The sequence below is a fragment of the Tursiops truncatus genome, chromosome 6, assembly GCF_011762595.2.
Source record: "Tursiops truncatus isolate mTurTru1 chromosome 6, mTurTru1.mat.Y, whole genome shotgun sequence".
NCBI classification, from domain to species: Eukaryota; Metazoa; Chordata; class Mammalia; order Artiodactyla; family Delphinidae; genus Tursiops; species Tursiops truncatus.
This window is the reverse complement of record NC_047039.1, coordinates 103,387,422-103,407,991: the sequence shown is the minus strand read 5'-3', so window position 1 is coordinate 103,407,991 and position 20,570 is coordinate 103,387,422. Positions and strand designations below refer to the sequence as shown.

The 20,570-nt window shown below is 41.4% G+C and overlaps 2 protein-coding genes across 3 annotated transcripts in view; both read left to right on the top strand.

Annotated features, from left to right (window-relative positions):
• The window catches only part of RC3H2 (ring finger and CCCH-type domains 2), a 59,260-nt gene extending 56,533 nt beyond the window's left edge, over positions 1-2,727 (top strand). Inside the window, exon 21 of the mRNA XM_073806556.1 lies at positions 1,857-2,727. Coding sequence (XP_073662657.1) covers positions 1,857-1,917 — 61 coding nt within the window. The 3' untranslated portion in view covers positions 1,918-2,727. The remainder of the gene's footprint in view (positions 1-1,856) is intronic.
• A 651-nt stretch (positions 2,728-3,378) lies between these two features.
• Positions 3,379-20,188, top strand: PDCL (phosducin like). 2 transcript variants are annotated; one of them, XM_019949267.3, is made up of 4 exons: positions 3,379-5,288; positions 6,878-7,054; positions 15,537-15,718; positions 17,915-20,188. In XM_019949267.3, exons 2-4 carry the CDS (start codon positions 6,883-6,885, stop codon positions 18,464-18,466), a joined length of 906 nt encoding a protein of 301 aa, XP_019804826.1. In that variant the 5' UTR covers positions 3,379-5,288; positions 6,878-6,882; the 3' UTR covers positions 18,467-20,188. The 2 variants fall into 2 exon arrangements, with proteins under 2 accessions (XP_019804826.1, XP_073662658.1); XM_073806557.1 differs by lacking the exon at positions 3,379-5,288 and having other exon boundaries at positions 6,853-7,054.
• Positions 20,189-20,570: the final 382 nt, after the last annotated feature.

Here is a 20,570-nt window from a genome sequence, read left to right as displayed (position 1 = left end):
TTGAGAGCTGAGAGACTATTTATTGGCACAGGGACCATTTTAGAAGCTGCCTGCCATAGCTTTGTATCTACTAAACAAGTGAAATTCATTATGAAAAGCTTCCCACAAAGAAAACTCCAGGCCTCACGATGGTTTCACAGGTGAATTCTATTAAACATTTAAGGACAAAATAACCTCAGTTTCACAGAAGCGCCTTCAGAAAATGGAGGAGGAGGGAACTTCCTAACTAGTTTTATTAGATGAATAAAACCCTGGCATCAAAACCTGACAATAACTTTACAAAAAAATTACAGCTCAGTATCCCTTGTGAACATAGATGCAAAAATCCTTAAAGTGTTAGCAAATCCAGATAGTTATATACATATAAATTATAATACATCATGTCCAAATAGGGTTTATCTCAGTAATGTAAGGTTGGTTTAACACTTGAAGATCAACCAGTGTAATCCACCATATTAATCAGAATACAGGTTATATTTGTTATTATAAGGTCTCAAAATTTAATGAAGCTCCATTCTGATTGGCTTACAGAGATTAAAAATGTATATATAAATAAGAGAAACCGAAATATTTCTAAAAAAGAAAAAATTTGCCTCTTACATTGTTAAGTGTGTGGGCTATTTAAAGAAAAATATTGTTACTAAGAATATTGTTACTAAAGCTATGAAAGCAAAGAGGTTTTATGATTTTCTCAGATGCTTTCAATCACAACCTTTAAAAGAAATGTAATTGCTTCTTAAAGACAATCCAACATCTAAAGTAAATTTCAATTTACAAAATTAAAGCCTACACTAAAGATACCAATTAAAAAAAATTTTTAAAGCATTATATAAGGAAGTAGCCCTTAGTGGTTTTATATTCATTAATACAAAAAGAAGTTTAATCTAATTGCTGTCTAAAAGTTGTTTAATTTCTAAATAAGAAAGATGTATTCAATTGCCACAAACTGGCCCCATGCTGACAGGGAGGGAGGGAAAGAGAAAGACCGGTTATTTCAAACAATCCTCATACTGGTTGATGTCATCCAAAACCATCTTTAGACCTTTAATACTTTCATAACAAAAATAATCCAAGTGGCAGGGACAAATCTGTTCTAAATTTACAAAAATATTGGTGGAAAAAATTTTATCTGGGCAACTCAGTGGAGGACCAAATCTTGTTTTATCTCTAATTATTATGATCTGGAAAAACTATAAGGGTAGAGCACGCCTTGGAACCCAGCTTCGAGGCATTTAAGCATTTCTATATAAATTTCATTCAGTTACTTCAAAACTTTAAATATGTTTAATAATAGTTTGTAAATCTTCTGGTTGGATCAAGATTTTCCCTTGATAAAAGGCAAATGCTTTAACAGCTTATTTTGGTTTTCCCACTGGGGAATACCTTCAATACTCTATGGATAAACAAAAACGTTACATTACAGGTAAAATACCTGACAAACTATAAATTATACATGGTACTCTCATTAAAAGGAAACTTCACTATCCACATCATCCCCAGATATTGGTAAGATAAATGGAGTGGTCCTGATGAATACTGTTAACTACCTCATGTACACAGTCATTTTCCTGATGGATGCAAACTACACTCCCAGCAAGGATACCACTGGATAATCCCTCTATAATACACAACTAGGAGAATGAATATATTAAAAGAGACCAATGAAAATGAATCTTAAAACTGTAAATTTACATTTAGACTTGCATTTTATTAGTTTTCTCCTCTTTCTCTTACTTTTCACCTTTTGTTTATTCCTGTTTTCTGTCCCCTCAACTCTTTAAGCTGTGTAATTTACAGTGATAGCTATCTTTTCCTTTCTGGCTTTTAATTATGTTACCTAACTTCAAAATCCTCAGGACTTCCCTGGTGGCTCAGTGGTTAAGAATCCGCCTGCCAATGCAGGGGACATGGGTTTGATCCCTGGTCCGGGAAGATCCCACATGCTGTGGAGCAACTAAGCCTGCGAGCCACAACTACTGAGCCTGCGCACCACAACTACTGAAGCCCGTGCGCCTAGAGCCCGTGCTCCGCAACAAGAGAAGCCACCGCAATGAGAAGCCCGCACACCACAACTAGAGAAAAGCCCACACGCAGCAACGAAGACCCAACGCAGCCTAAAAAAAAAAAAAAAATCGTCAAATATTATCAACCTAAATATGTCTCCATACTTAACTGGCCTTCAGTCCCCCTAAAGAGAGCTTCTGTGGTAGGTAGTTCATAGGATGGGCCCCTGAGCCTCTTGGTATGGTATTCATGTTCTTGTGTAATTCCTTCCCCTTGAGTGTGGGCTGGACTCACTGGCTCATTTCTAATGAAAATAATACAACTGAAGTGATTGGGCATAACTTCTAAGGTTAGGTTATAAAAGACTGGTTTCCATCTTGGTCTTAGATTCCGTCTCTCTCTCTCTCTCTCTCTGTCTCTCTCTTTTACAATATACAGAGACAACCTGTTCTGTGTCCTTCTACTTAAGTCTTCTGGAGAATCTATAAATAGCTAACATTGTTTTCATCGATGCCTTGAGCCAGCCAGCTCCAGGGCAGACTGCCTAGACTGACTGCTTTGCAAAATTCTAGCTTGTCAGTTTCCTTCTAGAAAAGCAGACAAGACTCATGGTTTCCTGACATCCCACATTTCCCCCGTCTTTTATGAATCCATTTTTTAAACCCTCCTTGACAGTCACCTATTGATTCTCTCCTTCCTATGAGTAAATTTGTTTGCATATAATTAACTGCCTCCATCGTATTCTTTGACAGGAGTATATATAGAACGAGTATACACAAAGAAGGTGTCAAAAGTTTGAACCTGGGGCATTCCGTTATTTAGAGGTCAGAAGCAGAGCAGTTAATGAGGGTATCAACAAAGCTGGAGAAACTAGGAGAAGGTATCCTTCTGAAAACCAAGAGAAGAAAGAGTTTCCAGAAGGAGGAGTGATTAACTGTCAAATGCTGCTGAGTGGTTCAATTAAAGCAGAACCAAGACTTTACTGAGGATTTGGCAACTAGGAAGTCACTGCCTTCATAGGTGTGGTTTCAGTGGACTGGTGGGAACAAAAACCTAATTGAAGTAGGATGAGGAGGGAATAGAGCAGATCTATTAGATCTGTCTGTAAAGGAGATCAGAGAAATGAGATGGGGCTGGAGAGGCATGGGTGAGGGAGGAAAGTGAGGATTGACTCTAAAAAAATTGTTAACTTTTGGAACATAATAGATAATACTTTCACATGATTAAAAATTACACATAAAACATTATGTATAAAATGTCTCCCTTTCACTCCTGATTCCCATCTGAATTTATTATTTCTTGTATATTCTTCAATTCTTTTCTTCATGCACACATAAGAAAATATTATTTCTATTTTTTATTGCAAAAGGCAGGAAACTAATACATAATGTTCCTTTATTTTTAAACAATACATTCATGCAAGTATATCTATAGGATAAACTTCCAGGAGTGGAATTGCTGGGTTAAAGGCATGTTTTTGCAATACTGATAGATATTTCTCAATTGCCATCCATAAGAGTTGTATCAACTTATACTTTCACCAGCCATGTATTCCCCACAGACTTTTTTTTTTTAAAACAATCTGAACAGTGGAAAATGGTATCTGAGAGGATTTTCTTTTAGAAATGAAAACTAGGAAAATTTTAGAAAGAAAATAGAAAGTATTAGAAAGAAAGCCTGAATATGCAGGGGAGAGAGAGAGAAGGTAACTGCAGGAGCAGACTTCCTTACTAGGCTGGAGGAGCCGGATCCGCTGCACTGGTGATTCATTTAACAGGTACAGATGCAGGGGGCTGTTGTACATTTTGAAGGTGCAAGTGTCTTTTGATTGCTTCTATTTTTCATGTGAAATAAGAATTGCGGTCATAAGGTAGGCGAGGAGAGGGGAAAAGGTGTTGAACATTTGAGAGAAGAGATGTGAACTGCTTCACTTAGAGAGTCGGGGAGTAGCCTGCCCAGGGCAACTACGATTGTTGAGCAGCTCTGAGGACCCCCATGAGGATTGCAGCCTTAAATTTAAAGTGAATTTTGAAGGAAAAGGAGCACCACGCATGAAGAAGACCCCTGCTTCAGGGAGATGTGAGTAGAAACAAAAAAAGCAAAGCATTCATCTAGTATTCATTTAACAAATATTTAGGGGGACTCTCCTACACAGAGGCACTGTTGCTGGGTCCTGGCTTGTCACTTAACAGCAGATCACAAGCATATTCAAGTTGGCTGTTCACACAAATCTGATTATTCATTATGCAAACAAAAAATATAAAAAGTTACCGTAGGATCTATTTATATGAATTGTTCTTAACTTTGAGGATGGGGGTTCTGACTCTTGGTAGCCTGAAGAAACAGCTTCTCAGAAAAATAAGCACATATACAAATTTGCAGACAATTGCAGGTGGTGTAGAACCACAAATTAAGAATCTCTCAAACTTTAGGGAAATAAAACTTACCTATTTTAAAGGGTGTATTGTTTTAGTATATTTCGAATGATTCAATTTACACAAAGCTTTCCATGAGCTACTTCGTGTTGTGTACCGGACATCTCAATAAGGGCTCAGAATGTGAAATTAGGTTTACAGAAAGTTGCAAAAATAGTATAGAGTACCCCTATGTTCTTCACCCAGAATCCCTTAAAGTTAACATCTTACATAACCGTAGTACAATTATCAAAACTATTGATACAATAATATTATTACTTGATACACCTTGTTCAAATTTCGTCAGTTGTCCCATTCACGTCCTTTTTCTGTTCCAGAGTCCAATCCAGGATTTCACTTTGCGTTTAGTTGTCCTGGACTTGGCTTTTTTTTTTCTTCTTCTTCTTTTTTTAATCCAAAAGGGCTATGTGTTCTTGGGCAAATTAATGTCCGAGTCTGTCTTCTGTCTTAATAGACGTGATGTGATTAAGAATCAAAAAAAAAAAAATACATGTGGAATGTTTTCGGAAACTTCAAAGGTAACGAAATTGTTCTTACTGCTCAAAGCTGGGCATATCTAGTGTGGCCTTTCGTTCAAATTAAAACAAAAATAAAAATAGAAGCGTATTATTATTGTCAAGATGTTTGTCCCCAAGTAGGACCCGTAGCTTCTCCCTTGGCCGCCAGGATACGCTTCCTCTAATTGGGCAGCGTGTATCCGCGCTGACGCAGGAAGGCCGCCTCATTGGTCCGCGCAGTTGAGACTCAGGCGGCTTTTCTCTTAGCGCTCAAGGCGCCGATCCATTTCTCTTTCTCCAGCCGAGCGCTCCCTTCCTTCCGAAGTGCCAGCCTGAAGGGATCCAGACTGAGGTAGGCCGGGTAGCTGCACTGAGGTCAGCCGGGAAGAAGCGGCGGGTATGGAATACCGGTGGGAGGTGGTGGAATACGGGTGGTCGGCGAGCCTGGATGAGACGGTCTTGTCGGTGCGCCCCCTCGACCCCCACGCTCTCCGCGACTTCCCTGACCAGTCTCCGCTGGCCTCACCTTCCTCGGGCTCCCCTAGAGCTTCCGCGCCCCTCCGCCGCGCTTCCGCTGGCCCCGCCCTCGACCCCCAAAGGTCCCGCCTCCTTCGCGAACCCTCCCGCTGGCCCCGCCCTCGACTCCTCCCCCGAAAGGCCCCGCCTCCTCCTCGGGCCCTCCCTCTGGCCTCCCCTCCGCCAGCTCTCCCGCTGGCCCCGCCCTCGACTCCTTCCCCAAAGGCCCCGCCTCCCACCAGCCCCTCCGCTGGCCCTGCGCTTGCCGCCTCCTCAGCGGCCCCGCCCTCACCGAGCACACATTCCTCCTCGTCTCTTTCTTCCCACCTTTACCGCCTTGGTCCCTCTGCCTCTTTAAGTTAGGTTTAGTCCCCCTATTTCTCTCCACCTCCCTGCGCCCGGCCGTGTACCTGCGCCTTTTTCTCAACCCTGCCACTTAGGTACCCCTCTCCTCATCTGACTGCCCGGGTCACCGGATTCCCCCACTGATTCAGGCTGCCTCTATATGAGCTTGACAGATTGTGTAGAGGCTTCGTGCTGGGCATTGGAGGTCTCTGTTTGCAAGACCTCCCCGCCCGGTGGGAGAGTCACTTTGTAATGGAGTCTAACAGGCTCGGGGATGCCTTTAATCAAAGATGCATAGTATTGGGATGCTTAAAGGAAGGGGTGCTGGAGTTACAACCCCTCCTTGTGTGATCTGCAAGCAGGCCTGGCAGGGACTAAGCTGTACCTTTCTCCCAGAATGTACCAGGCTTCTTCTGATGCAGAAGCTTGGCTCAAACCATTGTCCTTTAAACACTGGGGAGTGATTAAAATCTTGTCAGGGGCCCGTCTTTTACCCAAAGTTATTAGGGCTTCAGAGCCCATCCATCCTAACCATCGCTGTGCTGATTGGGAGGTGGAAGGCAAGAGACAGATGAATGATTGGCCTAGGCAAACAGTGAGTCAGCATCCCATTCTTGATGCTCTTTTTGGAGCTTCTCATGAGGATTCTTACCAATTTTTCAATTACCAGCAGTCTTACTTGGTAGATAAACCAAAGAGTATGTGTAGATAAGACGTTCAGTCAGTAGTTTTCTCCAAGCCACCACCCTACTTCAGTGTATACTATTCAGAAGACAGTGGCTCACACCTTCATTCTCTTGGAGTCAGGAATCCTTGGGGTCTGAGCCCAGCTCCGCCATTTGCTGTAAAGTTTGGCACAGAAATTTTATCTCAGCCTCAATTTTACCTTCTACAGAAAGAGCATGATAAACCCTATCATGCATGGTCATGGTATGGATTTGCTGAGATCCTGCTTATGAAAACAGTCACTCTTACGGTCCTGTGCATAATAGGATCTGAGCACAGGTGATCCCTAACTCTTCAGATTCATGTCTGTCTGATTCAAGCCAGCATAGAACCTGCTATGTCGCCCTCTCCCAGGCACCATGACGACCCTGGATGATAAGTTACTGGGGGAGAAGCTGCAGTACTACTACAGCAGCAGCGAGGATGAGGACAGTGACCACGAGGACAAGGACAGAGGCAGGGGTGCCCTGGCCGGCAGTTCCATGCCTGCAGATGCTGAGTTGGCAGGCGAAGGCATCTCAGTTAACACAGGTACTGGAAATCCTGTGCTCTGGGAACAGGTTTAAAAAATGTCCATTAAATATGTATCAGAAGTCTTGTGATCACTTCTTTTCTTTCAAACTAAAATTTTTAAATTTTATTTTATTTACTTTTTTTTTTTTTTTTTTTTTGCGGTACGCGGGCCTCTCACTGCTGTGGCCTCTCCCGTTGCGGAGCATAGGCTCCAGACGCGCAGGCTCAGCGGCCGTGGCTCACGGGCCCAGCTGCTCCACGGCATGTGGGATCCTCCTGGACCGGGGCACGAACCCTTGTCCCCTGCATTGGCAGGCGAACTCCCAACCACTGCGCCACCAGGGAAGCCCTATTTACTTTTTAATACAGTAGGTTCTTATTAGTCATCAATTTTATACACATCAGTGTATACATGTCAATCCCAATCGCCCAATTCATCACACCACCATCCCCACCCCCCGGGGCTTTCCCCCCTGGTGTCCATATGTTTGTTCTCTACATCTGTGTCTCAACTTCTGCCCTGCAAACCAGTTCATCTGTACCATTTTTCTAGGTTCCACTTACATGCGTTAATATGCGATATTTGTTTTTCTCTTTCTGACTAACTTCACTCTGTATGACAATCTCTAGATCCATCCACGTCTCCACAAATGACCCAATTTCGTTCCTTTTTATGGCTGAGTAATATTCCATTGTATATATGTACCACATCTTCTTTATCCATTCGTCTGTCGATGGGCATTAAGGTTGCTTCCATGACCTGGCTATTGTAAATAGTGCTGCAATGAACATTGGGGTGCATGTGTCTTTTTGAATTATGGTTTTCTCTGGGTATATGCCCAGTAGTGGGATTGCTGGATCATATGGTAATTCTATTTTTAGTTTTTTAAGGAACCTCCATACTGTTCTCCATAGTGGCTGTATCAATTTACATTCCCACCAACAGTGCAAGAGGGTTCCCTTTTTTCCACACCCACTCCAGCATTTGTTGTTTGTAGATTTTCTGATGATGCCCATTCTAACTGGTGTAAGGTGGTACCTCATTGTAGTTTTGACTTGCATTTCTCTAAAAATTAATGATGTTGAGCAGCTTTTCATGTGCTTCCTGGCCATCCATATGTCTTCTTTGGAGAAATGTCTATTTAGGTCTTCTGCCCATTTTTGGATTGGGTTGTTTGTTTCTTTAATATTGAGCTGCATGAGCTGTTTATATATTTTGGAGATTAATCCTTTGTCTGTTGCTTCATTTGCAAATAGTTTCTCCCATTCTGAGGGTTGTCTTTTCGTCTTGTTTATCGTTTCCTTTGCTGTGCAAAACCTTTGAAGTTTCATTAGGTCCCATTTGTTTATTTTTGTTTTTATTTCCATTACTCTAGGAGGTGGATCAAAAAAGATCTTGCTGTGATTTATGTCATAGAGTGTTCTTCCTATGTTTTGCTCTAAGAGTTTTATAGTGTCCGGTCTTACATTTAAGTCTCTAATCCATTTTGAGTTTATTTTTGTGTATGGTGTTAAGGAGTGTTCTAATTTCATTCTTTTACATGTAGCTGTCCAGTTTTCCCAGCACCACGTATTGAAGAGGCTGTCTTTTCTCCATTGTATATCCTTGCCTCCTTTGTCATAGATTAGTTGACCATAGGTGCTTTGGTTCATCTCTGGGCTTTCTATCTTGTTCCATTGATCTATGTTTCTGTTTTTGTGCCAGTACCATATTGTCTTGATTACTATAGCTTTGTAGTATAGTCTGAAGTCAGGGAGTCTGATTCTTCCAGGTCTGTTTTTTTCCCTCAAGACTGCTTTGGCTATTCGGGGCTTTTGTGTCTCCATACAAATTTTAAGATTTTTTGTTCTAGTTCCGTAAAAACTGCCATTGTAATTTGATTGGGATTGCATTGAATCTGTAGATTCCTTTGGGTAGTATAGTCATTTTCACAATATTGATTCTTCCAATCCAACAACATGGTATATCTCTCCATCTGTTGGTATCGTCTTTAATTTCTTTCATCAGTGTCTTATAGTTTTCTACATACAGGTCTTTTGTCTCCCTAGGTAGGTTTATTCCTAGGTATTTTATTCTTTTTGTTGCAGTGGTAAATGGGAGTGTTTCCTTAATTTCTCTTTCAAATTTTTCATCATTAGTGTAAAGGAATGCAAGAGATTTCTGTGCATTAATTTTGTATCCTGCAACTTCACTAAATTCATTGATTAGCTCTAGTAGTTTTCTGGTGGAATTTTGAGGATTCTCTACGTATAGTAGCATGTCATCTTCAAACAGTGACAGTTTTACTTCTTCTTTTCCAATTTATATTCCTTTATTGCCTTTTCTTCTCTGACTGCCGTGGCTAGGACTTCCAAAACTATGTTGAATAATAGTGGTGAGAGTAGACATCCTTGTCTTGTTCCTGATTTTGGAGGAAATGCTTTCAGTTTTTCACTCTTGAGAATGATGTTTGCTGTGGGTTTGTCATATATGGCCTTTATTATGTTGAGGTAGGTTCCCTCTATGCCCACTTTCTGGAGAGTTTTTATCATAAATGGGTGTTGAATTTTGTCAAAAGCTTTTTCTGCATCTACTGAGATGATCATATGGTTTGTTTTTTTTTGTTTGTTTTTTTGCGGTACGCGGGCCTCTCACTGTTGTGGCCTCTCCCGTTGCGGAGCACAGGCTCCAGACACGCAAGGTCAGCGGCCATGGCTCATGGGCCCAGCCGCTCCACGGCATGTGGGATCTTCCCGGACCAGGGCTCGAACCCACGTCCCTTACATCGGCAGGTGGACTCTCAACCACTGTGCTACCAGGGAAGCCTGATCATATGGTTTTTTTCCTTCAGTTTGTTAATAAGGTGTATCACATTGATTGATTTGCATATATTGAAGAATCCTTGCATCTCTGGGATAAATCCCACATGGTCATGGTGTATGATCCTTTGAATGTGTTGTTGGATTCTGTTTGCTAGTATTTTGTTGAGGATTTTTGCGTCTATATTCATCAGTCATATGGGTCTGTAATTTTCTTTTTTTGTAGTATCTTTGTCTCGTTTTGGTATCAGGGTGATGGTGGCCTCATAGAATGAGTTTGGGAGTGTTCCTTCCTCTGTACGTTTTTGGAAGAGTTTGAGAAGGATGGGTGTTAGCTCTTCTCTAAATGTTTGATAGAATTCACCTGTGAAGCCATCTGGTCCTGGACTTTTGTTCGTTGGAAGATTTTTTGTTTTTTTTTTTTTTTGTGGTACGCGGGCCTCTCACTGTTGTGGCCTCTCCCGTTGCGGAGCACAGTCTCCGGACACGCAGGCTCAGCGGCCATGGCTCACTGGCCCAGCTGCTCTGCGTCATGTGGGATATTCCTGGACCGGAGCACGAACCCGCGACCCCTGCATCGGCAGGCGGAATCCCAACCACTGCACCACCAGGGAAGCCCTGTTGGAAGATTTTTAATCACAGTTTCAATAACAGTGCTTGTGGTTGGTCTGTTCATATTTTCTATTTCTTCTTGGTTCAGTCTTGGAAGGTTATACCTTTCTAAGAATTTGTCCATTTCTTCCAGGTTGTCCATTTTATTGGCATAGAGTTGCTTGTAGTAGTCTCTTAGGATGCTTTGTATTTCTGCAGTGTCTGTTGTAACTTCTCCTTTTTCATTTCTAATTTTATTGATTTGAGTCCTCTCCCTCTTTTTCTACATGAGTCTGGCTAATGGTTTATCATTTTTGTTTATCTTCTCAAAGAACTAGCTTTTAGTTTTATTGATCTTTGCTATTGTTTTCTTTCTTTCTATTTCATTTATTTCTGAGCTGATCTTTATGATTTCTTTCCTTCTGCTAACTTTGGGTTTTGTTTGTTCTTCTTTCTCTAGTTCCTTTAGGTGTAAGTTTAGATTGTTTATTTGAGATTTTTCTTGTTTCTTGAGGTAGGCTTGTATATCTATAAACTTCGCTCTTAGAACAGCTTTTGCTGCATCCCATAGGGTTTGGATCATCATGTTTTCATTGCCATTTGTCTGTAGGTATTTTTTGATTTCCTCTTTTATTTCTTCAATGATGTCTTGGTTATTTAATAACGTATTGTTTAGCCTCCATGTGTCTGTGTTTTTTACATTTTTTTCCCTGTAATTCATTTTTAGTCTCATAGGGTTGTGGTCAGAAAAGTTGCTTGATATGATTTCAATTATCTTAAATGTACTGAGGGTTTATTTGTGACCCAAGATGTGATCTAGCCTGGAGAATGTTCCCTGTGCCCTTGAGAAGAAAGTGTAATCTGCTGTTTTTGGATAGAATGTCCTATAAATATCAATTAAATCTATCTGGTCTATTGTGTCATTTAAAGCTTGTGTTTCCTTATTAATTTTCAATTTGGATGATCTGTCCGTTGGTGTAAGTGAGGTGAGGTGTTAAAGTCCCCCACTATTACTGTGTTACTGTCAATTTCCTCTTTTATAGCTGTTAGCAGTTGCCTTATGTATTGAGGTGCTCCTATGTTGGGTGCATATATATTTATAATTGTTATATTCTTCTTGGATTGATCCCTTGATCATTATGTAGTGTCCTTCCTTGTCTCCTGTAACATTCTTTATTTTAAAGTCTATTTTATCTGATATGAGTATTGCTACTCCAGCTTTCTTTTAATTTCCATTTGCATGGAATATCTTTTTCCATCCCCTCACTTTCAGTCTATATGTGTCCCTAGGTCTGAAGTGGGTCTCTTGTAGACAGCATATAGATGTGTCTTGTTTTTGTATCCATTCAGTAAGCCCATGTCTTTTGGTTGGAGTATTTAATCCATTCACGTTTAAGGTAATTATTGATATGTATGTTCCTATGGCCATTTTCTTAATTGTTTTGGGTTTTTTTGTAGGTTCTTTTCTTGTCTTGTGTTTCCCACTTAGAGAAGTTCCTTTAGCATTTGCTGTAGAGCTGGTTTGGTGGTGCTGAATTCTCTTGGCTTTTGCTTGTCTGTAAAGCTTTTGATTTCTCCATCGAATCTGAATGAGATCCTTGCTGGGTAGAGTAATCTTGGTTGTAGGTTCTTCCCTTTCATCACTTTAAGTATATCATGCCACTCTCTTCTGGCTTATAGAGTTTCTGCTGAGAAATCAGCTGTTAACCTTATGGGAGTTCCCTTGTATGTTATTTGTCATTTTTCCCTTGCTGCTTTCAATAATTTTTCTTTGTCTTTAATTTTTGCCAATTTGATTACTATGTGTCTCGGTGTGTTTCTCCTTGGGTTTATCCCGTATGGGACTCTCTGCGCTTCCGGGACTTGGGTGGCTATTTCCTTTCCCATGTTAGGGAAATTTTCGACTATAATCTCTTCAAATATTTTCTTGCATCCTTTCTCTCTCTCTTCTCCTTCTTGGACCTCTATAATGCGAATGTTGTTGCGTTTAATGTTGTCCCAGAGGTCTCTTAAGCTGTCTTCATTTCTTTTCATTCTTTTTTCCTTATTCTGTTCTTCCGCAGTGAATTACCATTCTATCTTCCAGGTCACTTATCCGTTCTTCTGCTTGTTATTCTGCTATCGATTACTTCTAGTGTAGTTTTCATTTCAGTTATTGTATTGTTCATCTCTGTTTGTTCTTTAATTCTTCTAGGTCTTTTTTTTTTTTTTTTTAAGGTACGCGGGCCTCTCCCGTTGCGGAGCACAGGCAGGCGGACTCTCAACCACTGCGCCACCAGGGAAGCCCTCTTCTAGGTCTTTGTTAAACATTTCTTGCATTTTCTCTATCTTTGCCTCCATTGTTTTTCCAAGGTCCTGCATCACCTTCACTATCATTATTCTGAATGTTTTTTCTGGAAGGTTGCCTATCTCCGCTTCATTTAGTTATTTTTCTGGGGTTTTATCTTGATCCTTCATCTGGTACATAGCCCTCTGCCTTTTCATCTTGTCTATCTTTCTGTGAATGTGGATTTTGTTCCACAGGCTGCAGGACTGTAGTTATTCTTGCTTCTGCTGTCTGCCCTCTGGTGCATGAGGCTATCTAAGAGGCTTGTGTAAGTTTCCTGATGGGAGGGACTGGTGGTGGGTCGTGATCACTTCTAATTCCAGACCCGCATCCAGAGATAACCTAATGTTACCATTTCACTGTGCGTGGTTCTAGCCATTTCACTGCACAATACGAATATGTATGCATACCAACATGCTGATGATTAAAACAGACTTGCCTGCGTTTGAGTCCAGCTTCTCAAATTGATAGGTGTTTGATATCACCTAAATCATGGGTATGAGTATATTGGTAGTATAAATTCCGAGAAATGGCATATTTACACTTTTACATTTTATTATTTCCAAATTGCTGTCAGTTGAGTTGGTACTGGTTTATAGTTTAAGCAGGAGTGTGATATTTCCCCATATATGTGACCTTCTACTATGTTATCAGACTTTTTGATCTTTGCCATCCTTATGGATGGCAAATGGGAACTCACCGTAGTTTTATTTTCTATCTTTTTAGGAGTGATGTTGAGCCTCTTTTCATAATTTTAAAGGTTGTATTCATATCCTTTGCTCATTTTTGAAATTGGGTAGTTGGTCTTTTTCTTCTTAGGGAGCTATATATTAAGGAAATTAATCTGTGGTTTGAGTTGCAAATATTTCTACCAGTTTATTGTTTGACTCTTGGCTTTTGTTCTTATCCTGGCAGAAAGTTTTTTTACTTGTTATGTGCTTGAAAGCATTATTTTATAGTTTCTTAGTTTTGTTTCTTATGTAAAAGGCCTTTCTTCACTCCAGGATTATAAAAAGACAGTCCCATGCCTTTTTTTTTTTTTTAGTATTTTTATGATTTTTTTTTTTTAACACAACGATTTATCTGGAATTCGTTTCCATGCAAGGTATGTGCTAGGACTCCAACTTAATTTTTTTTGGACTGCTGCCCAGTTGTTTCAGCATCATTTATTGAATAAACCATCTTTTCTCCATTGTTTTGAAATGTCAGTTTTATCACGTACTGAATTTCTGCTTATATTTGCGTCTTTAGCCTACTTTGTAGTCTCTTCCACTGATTTGTCTTTTACTGTGCTATATCACACTGTTTTTAAGTATCGTGTTATAATATGTTTTAGTATCTGGTAGGTCTGGTCCCCCCCATACAATACCCTTCTATTTTTATTATTATTTCCTTAACTTTTGCTTTCTTATTTTTCCACCGCAAATTCAGGAGCAGGCACATGTGTGTAATCACATACTTTCATCAGAAACGCATTAAATATATGGATTAATTTGGGGATAATTGGTACCCTTGTGATGTTGCATCTTCCTAGCCAGGACTATGGCGTTGCTCCATTTATTCAGGGCTTTTGTAGTGTTTCTTGGCATCATTTTAAAGTTTTCTTTATACAGATGTTTATATTTTTGTCTCAGTGGCTTGTGACAACAAATGTTTATTTCTCAGTCATGTTACGTGCTGCCTGTTGGGGTCAGCAGCTGCCCCGCTTCTGCTTTGTATGTCCTATCATCCAGGAACGAGGCTCAAGGAGCAGCCCCTGTCTGAGACATGCTGTTCTCATGACCAAGTATAGAGAGCAAGAGAGGGCTGTTGGAAACATGTAGTGACTCATTGCGTTTTTGCTCAGAATCCATTGGCCACAGCAAGTCAATGGGCAAGCCCCACATCAGTGGGCTGGGGATACACGTTCTCATCCCACAGGAGGTATTGCAAGTCATGTGGTAAGGGGCAGGTCTATATAGCATGGGGACAGGGGGGTTTGGGGGTAGCTTGACTAATAGAACAACCTGCCACAATCTTGTTAAAAAAGTCAGATAGGGCTTCCCTGGTGGCGCAGTGGTTGAGAGTTCGCCTGCCGATGCAGGGGACACGGGTTCACGCCCCGGTCCGGGAAGATCCCACATGCCGCAGAGCGGCTGGGCCCGTGAGCCATGGCCGCTGAGCCTGCACGTCCGGAGCCTGTGCTCCGCAAGGGGAGAGGCCACGACAGTGAGAGGCCCACGTACTGCAAAAAAAAAAAAAAAAAAAAGTCAGATAATACGGAAGCATAGTAAGAAAAAAGTAAAAGTTCTCTCTCACCAGTCCCCTTAGATCTCACTGCCTAGAGACAACCACTGTTAACAGTTTACCTATTTTTCTATGGACATACAAATGTACATGCACATATACAAATATCTGTAAATATTTATACATGGACATACAGTTCTTTTTCTAAAAATTAAAGGATCATACCATGATACTGTTCTGCATTTTGCTTTTTTTTTGACCTAATATGTTTGGACATTTTTCATGGCAGGGAACATATAGCTGCCTCATTCTTTCTAAGAGTCACTTTGTTTTCCTCTGAGTAGATGAATCTGAATTTATTTCACACATCTCCTAATGTTGGGCCTTCGCATGGCCCTTTAATTTGCAAACTGGGCTGCCTTGGATGTGGTTGCGTGTAGACCACGCTGCCCTGTGTGAGTGTCACTGTGGTGTCGATGGAGCCAGCTTTAGACAGATGTGCGCTGGCCCATAATCCCTCGCTCATCCTTGGTCACCTCCACGTTCACCCCACCTCAGGTCCAAAAGGCGTGATCAATGACTGGCGCCGCTTCAAACAGCTGGAGACGGAGCAGCGGGAGGAGCAGTGCCGGGAGATGGAGAAGCTGATCAAGAAGCTGTCCATGAGCTGCAGGTCCCATGTGGACGAAGAGGAGGAGCAGCAGAAGCAGAAGGACCTCCAGGAGAAGATCAGTGGGAAGGTAATTAGAAGCGCCCAGGCCTTTCTCAGAGGCTACCCTGGCTGCTGGGCTTAGTGATTCAAGAGGCGGAAGGGTTTGATTTGGCCTCCAAGAAGCGGTGCAGGGCTTCCCAGGTGGCGCAGTGGTTAAGAATCCGCCTGCCAATGCAGGGGACACGGGTTCGAGCCCTGGTCCAGGAAGATCCCACATGCCGCAGAGCAACTAAGCCTGTGCGCCACAACTACTGAGCCCATGTGCCACAACTGCTGAAGCCCTCACGCCTAGAGCCTGTGTTCCGTAACAAGAGAAGCCACCGCAATCAGAAGCCCACGCACCGCAGTGAAGAGTAGCCCCCACTCGCTGCAACTAGAGAAAGCTGTGCAGCAACAAAGACTCAGTGCAGCCAAAAATAAATAAATAAAATAAATTTTTAAAAAGATACTAAGAAGCAGTGCAGTGCAGGAGAAAGTGCAGTCATGTCATAGCTTGGCCACACCTGGGTTTGAATCTCAGCTGTGCCACTAGTAACTGTGGGGATGTCTCTTCCACTCTGACTCTGGTTTGTCGTTGGTTAAATGAGGTCAGTCTCTCGATACAGTGCCCATCACAGGCGGGTTGAAAGTGATCAGGAAATGCGAGTTTCCTGTCCTTTCTCGAGGTCTTACCTTGAGCCAGAAACAAACCTCTGAGATTGGGAGATATTATCCCCATTTTACAGATGGTGAAACCAAAGCTGAGAGGTGGGAGGGGACTTGTTCAGGGCAGTGCAATTAAGAAATGCTAATAGGAACTAGGATTCTAACCCAGATTTTCCTGTTCTTTCCATGATGTTGTTCTGTTTCATCTGAAGCCTATTCATGAGAATTTATTTTAGTGAAGCAATACAGTAGAAGCGGGCAGACACTGTGGAAGATATTTGGAACTAGGTCCCTGACTCTCTCTTACCTTCCCAAAGCGTTCTTCAAAAGGATCCTTTAATTCCCCACCATGCTCTCTGACCACGGAAGGATGTCTAGAAGTGCCTGAAATCATTTGGCTGTAGCCCAAAGCAGCTCTTGGCTGGAAATACCCGCCGGGGTCGGGGAGCAGACAAGAGGATTAAGTGAGGAGTTTGCCTTGACCAGGAGGATGATTTCAGGGCATTAGACTCAAGCAAGACCATAACAGGTCAGAAAGAACCGCTCTGGTGGGGGAGCAGTGAGAGTGGAAGAAGAATGGCTCTGGCTGTGATGCAGTAACAACACGTGTCCTGATCTGGTGTGGCCTCCCAGCCGCCACCCTCTCATCTGTGCCAGGGTAGGCAGAGCTGGGCTTCATCACAGGAGCAGGGATGTCTTGCTACACCAGGGCAGGAGAGGGAGAATGCTTTTGTAATGGAAGCTGGCTTCAGGACAACATGCCCACGGCTCACAGCGCTTCCTTGTGCTGCGGTGGAGACCAGACAAAGCCACACAGCACATGATCACATGGGGCAGTCCTGCTGGGTTGTTGCAATGAGACAGAACTGGCAACTGCCTGAATGCCAGAAGTAGGGGAGTGGCTAAGCAAAATAGGCCACATTATTTATAATTTTATAAAACATGTTTGGAAGCATGAGGAATAATTTATGATATAATAGTGCTAAGTGGCAAAAGCAGGCTATAGCTTAATTGGTGCACCCACAGCTGCTGTTATAAAAGCAGAAATGGTTCTAGCACGTGACTGGTAATAAAAAGAAGAATAGATTTTTAGAATGTGTGTGGCTGTATGTTTTGGCTTGGGAGGCAAGGAGGGTGGCACAGGGCAGGGATTATGAGTGTTCAGGTTCCTTAATGTCCTGTTGTCTTTTCAACAAAAACAAAACAGTGGATAAAATAATTAATCCATTGTCAGGACTGACGAAAAGACAAAAGCTCACGAAGTGATGTTATCTGATGCTGCCTGTCTGGATGGAGAGGCGCTATGACACAGTAGTCGAAAGCCTGGGTTTTTTAAAAAATCTAGTTTGAATCCTGGTCTTATACTTGCTACCTGTGTGAACTTATACAGATAATCTCAAGTCTCAGAACCTCATTTGTAAAGTGGGGGTAATAAAAGTCCCTTCCCGATGGGGTTATCAGAAGATTTCAGTGAGGTGTAATACATCTAGAGTATTAGCGTGGCGCCTCATACATCTTGTGTCACCCATGTCACTGTTGGGTTTATGTTTCTTACGCTCACTTGCTGGCCCTCCCGCAGATGACTCTGAAGGACTTTGCCATGATGAACGAGGACCAAGACGACGAGGAGTTCCTGCAGCGGTACCGGAAGCAGAGGATGGAAGAGATGCGGCAGCAGCTCCACCAGGGGCCCCAGTTCAAGCAGGTTTTTGAAATCCCCAGTGGAGAAGGGTTTCTGGACATGATTGACAAAGAACAGAAGAGCACCCTCATCATGGTCCATATTTACGAGGACGGCATCCCAGGGACCGAAGCCATGAACGGTTGCATGATCTGCCTGGCCGCGGAGTACCCAGCCGTCAAGTTCTGCCGGGTGAAGAGCTCGGTGATCGGGGCCAGCAGTCGCTTCACCAGGAATGCCCTTCCCGCCCTGCTCATCTACAAGGGGGGCGAGCTGATTGGCAACTTTGTCCGTGTCACTGACCAGCTGGGGGAAGATTTCTTTGCGGTGGACCTTGAAGCTTTCCTCCAGGAGTTTGGATTGCTTCCAGAAAAGGAAGTCTTGTTGGTAACCTCTGTGCGTAACTCAGCCACCTGCCACAGCGAGGATAGCGATTTGGAAATAGATTGAATGGCTGGGCTGGTGGCATAAATTTCTCATTGTTTGGGCTGGAAGACACACGTCCTTGTGTTTATTTTCATTCTTTTCTGTGTCTTCTGGCTTTTCTGCTGTTCTTTGTAGTCCCTTTTATGATATGTCAAGTCAAGAAATTCTTCTATCAAATCAGAATGCTGAATCACCTTGTGGCTATCCATAAAGTGACCTAACATTGTATAAACAGGAAGCCAGGCTTTTGAACTGTTTACTTAAGATTCTCTAGCATGACATCTCTGTTATTGTTTCCAGTCAGTATTTACATAGCATCCTGAAGACAGTGTCCTGGAAATTGTCTTCAGATGATCTCAGAGGTCTCTGCCAGGTCCGGGAATATAATTCTATAGTTAGTGTGTTATTTGCAACATAAGTAATACATTTCCTTCATCAAATGATTGTAAATTATATTTACTTCTAAGACTCATAGTCTTAGAAGGCAGTTAAATTTTTTCCCCCTAGACCGTATTCTCTCCCAGGGTCTTGTTTAAAGGTTCCAGACCGTGTATGGTTGCCCCATCAAGAGGGGGGTGACCTTTGTCGCCAGAGTTGATATCCTGCTCAAGCATTATTAAGTCTACAGTAGAGGAAGGATCGAGATGGACTGCCCTCCCTCTTGATGCTGAAAGACCAGCTTGGCTTGAAAATTAGAGCTGAGATAGAGCTGGGAAGCCTTTTTAAAGGAAGATCTTTCAATGAAGATACCCCTGCTCGTCTTTTTCTCTGTTTCTTTTTTATTTAACAAGGTAATTTTTTGGTTTCATGTAGCTTTTGTTAAAACTTTTTTGCATATTGGAAAAGTTAATATTCAATAGAATACAGAAAATACAGAAGCAAAACTAAGAAAATTAGAATAATCCTGCCACCTAGGGTAAAACACTATTAATATTTTGGGATATTTTTCCAAGGTGTTTTCTTTGTGTACACAGACATTTTGTTTGCTTATTAAACAAAACAGTGGGATCATTCTGAACATACTGTTTTATAGTATGGTCGGCTAATATAGCAAACGTTTTTCCATGTTATTAAACACTCTTTTACAACATTTTAAAGTGGCTATTTATACTGTTGTATAGGTGTGCTGTAATTTGCTTGGTGGTGTTCTCTTGAAAACAGCAAAGACTTTTTATTACAAAAGTAATTGATGTTCATTGTAGAAAATGTAACAAAAATTGTTAAGCTAAAAAGATTGAACAGCTTTGTAATTCCACCAACCAAAAATAATCCCTGTTAAATCATTTTTACAGGTATCTTTCTGGTCTTCTTTCTGTGTGTTTATAACAATGATTGTCTTTTGAGTTTTCTCCTCATGTTTTTTACTTTAAAATATGTACAGTGTAGGCCCAGGGAAAATGTGATCTGTAGTTAAATGTTAGCTTTAAAGTTCAGTTTTGCTTTTCCTGGCTGTTTAGGAATTGACTAACTGTAGAAGGGTCATGACAGTATCTCTTGTAGTTAATCAACAAAAAGAAAGTGCATGGTTTTTTAATTAAAAAAACTCACTGTAGAAAGTGTGTGGAAAGTATAGAAAATTATTAGAGGCAGAGACAACTGTTGTCAGTGTTTTTATTTTCTTCCAGTTTTTTCAATATTTTTAATACATTGAGAGCTTTTTGAATTTAGTTCTGTGTTTTGTTTAATATTATATCATAAATGCTTTGACATGTTATAAAAATTCTAAATAAATAATTTTTAACAGCCTGATAATATTCCATCACTTGGATATGCCATACTTTATTTAACCAGACCCTTAATATTGGATATTTAGATTCCTAGCTTTTTGCTAAAACACTTTGTATTTTGGGCTATATTTTGGATCATTCTCTTAGTATAGATTTCTAGAAGAGGAATTATTGGGTAATGGACAGAAACATTTTAAAAGCTTTTACAAGCCATCTACTGGTTCTCATTGGAGATGAAAATATATTGATATTATGGTCTCCCAGAACCTTGACTTTGCCTTTCAAGAGCAGAAATTCTAGGATAAAGTGAACAGACATGGAATGGGGAATTCTTAGAGTCTTAAATCTCCAACTCAGGGGTAATGCAAACAGCACGGGCTTTGGAGTCAGATCAAATACTG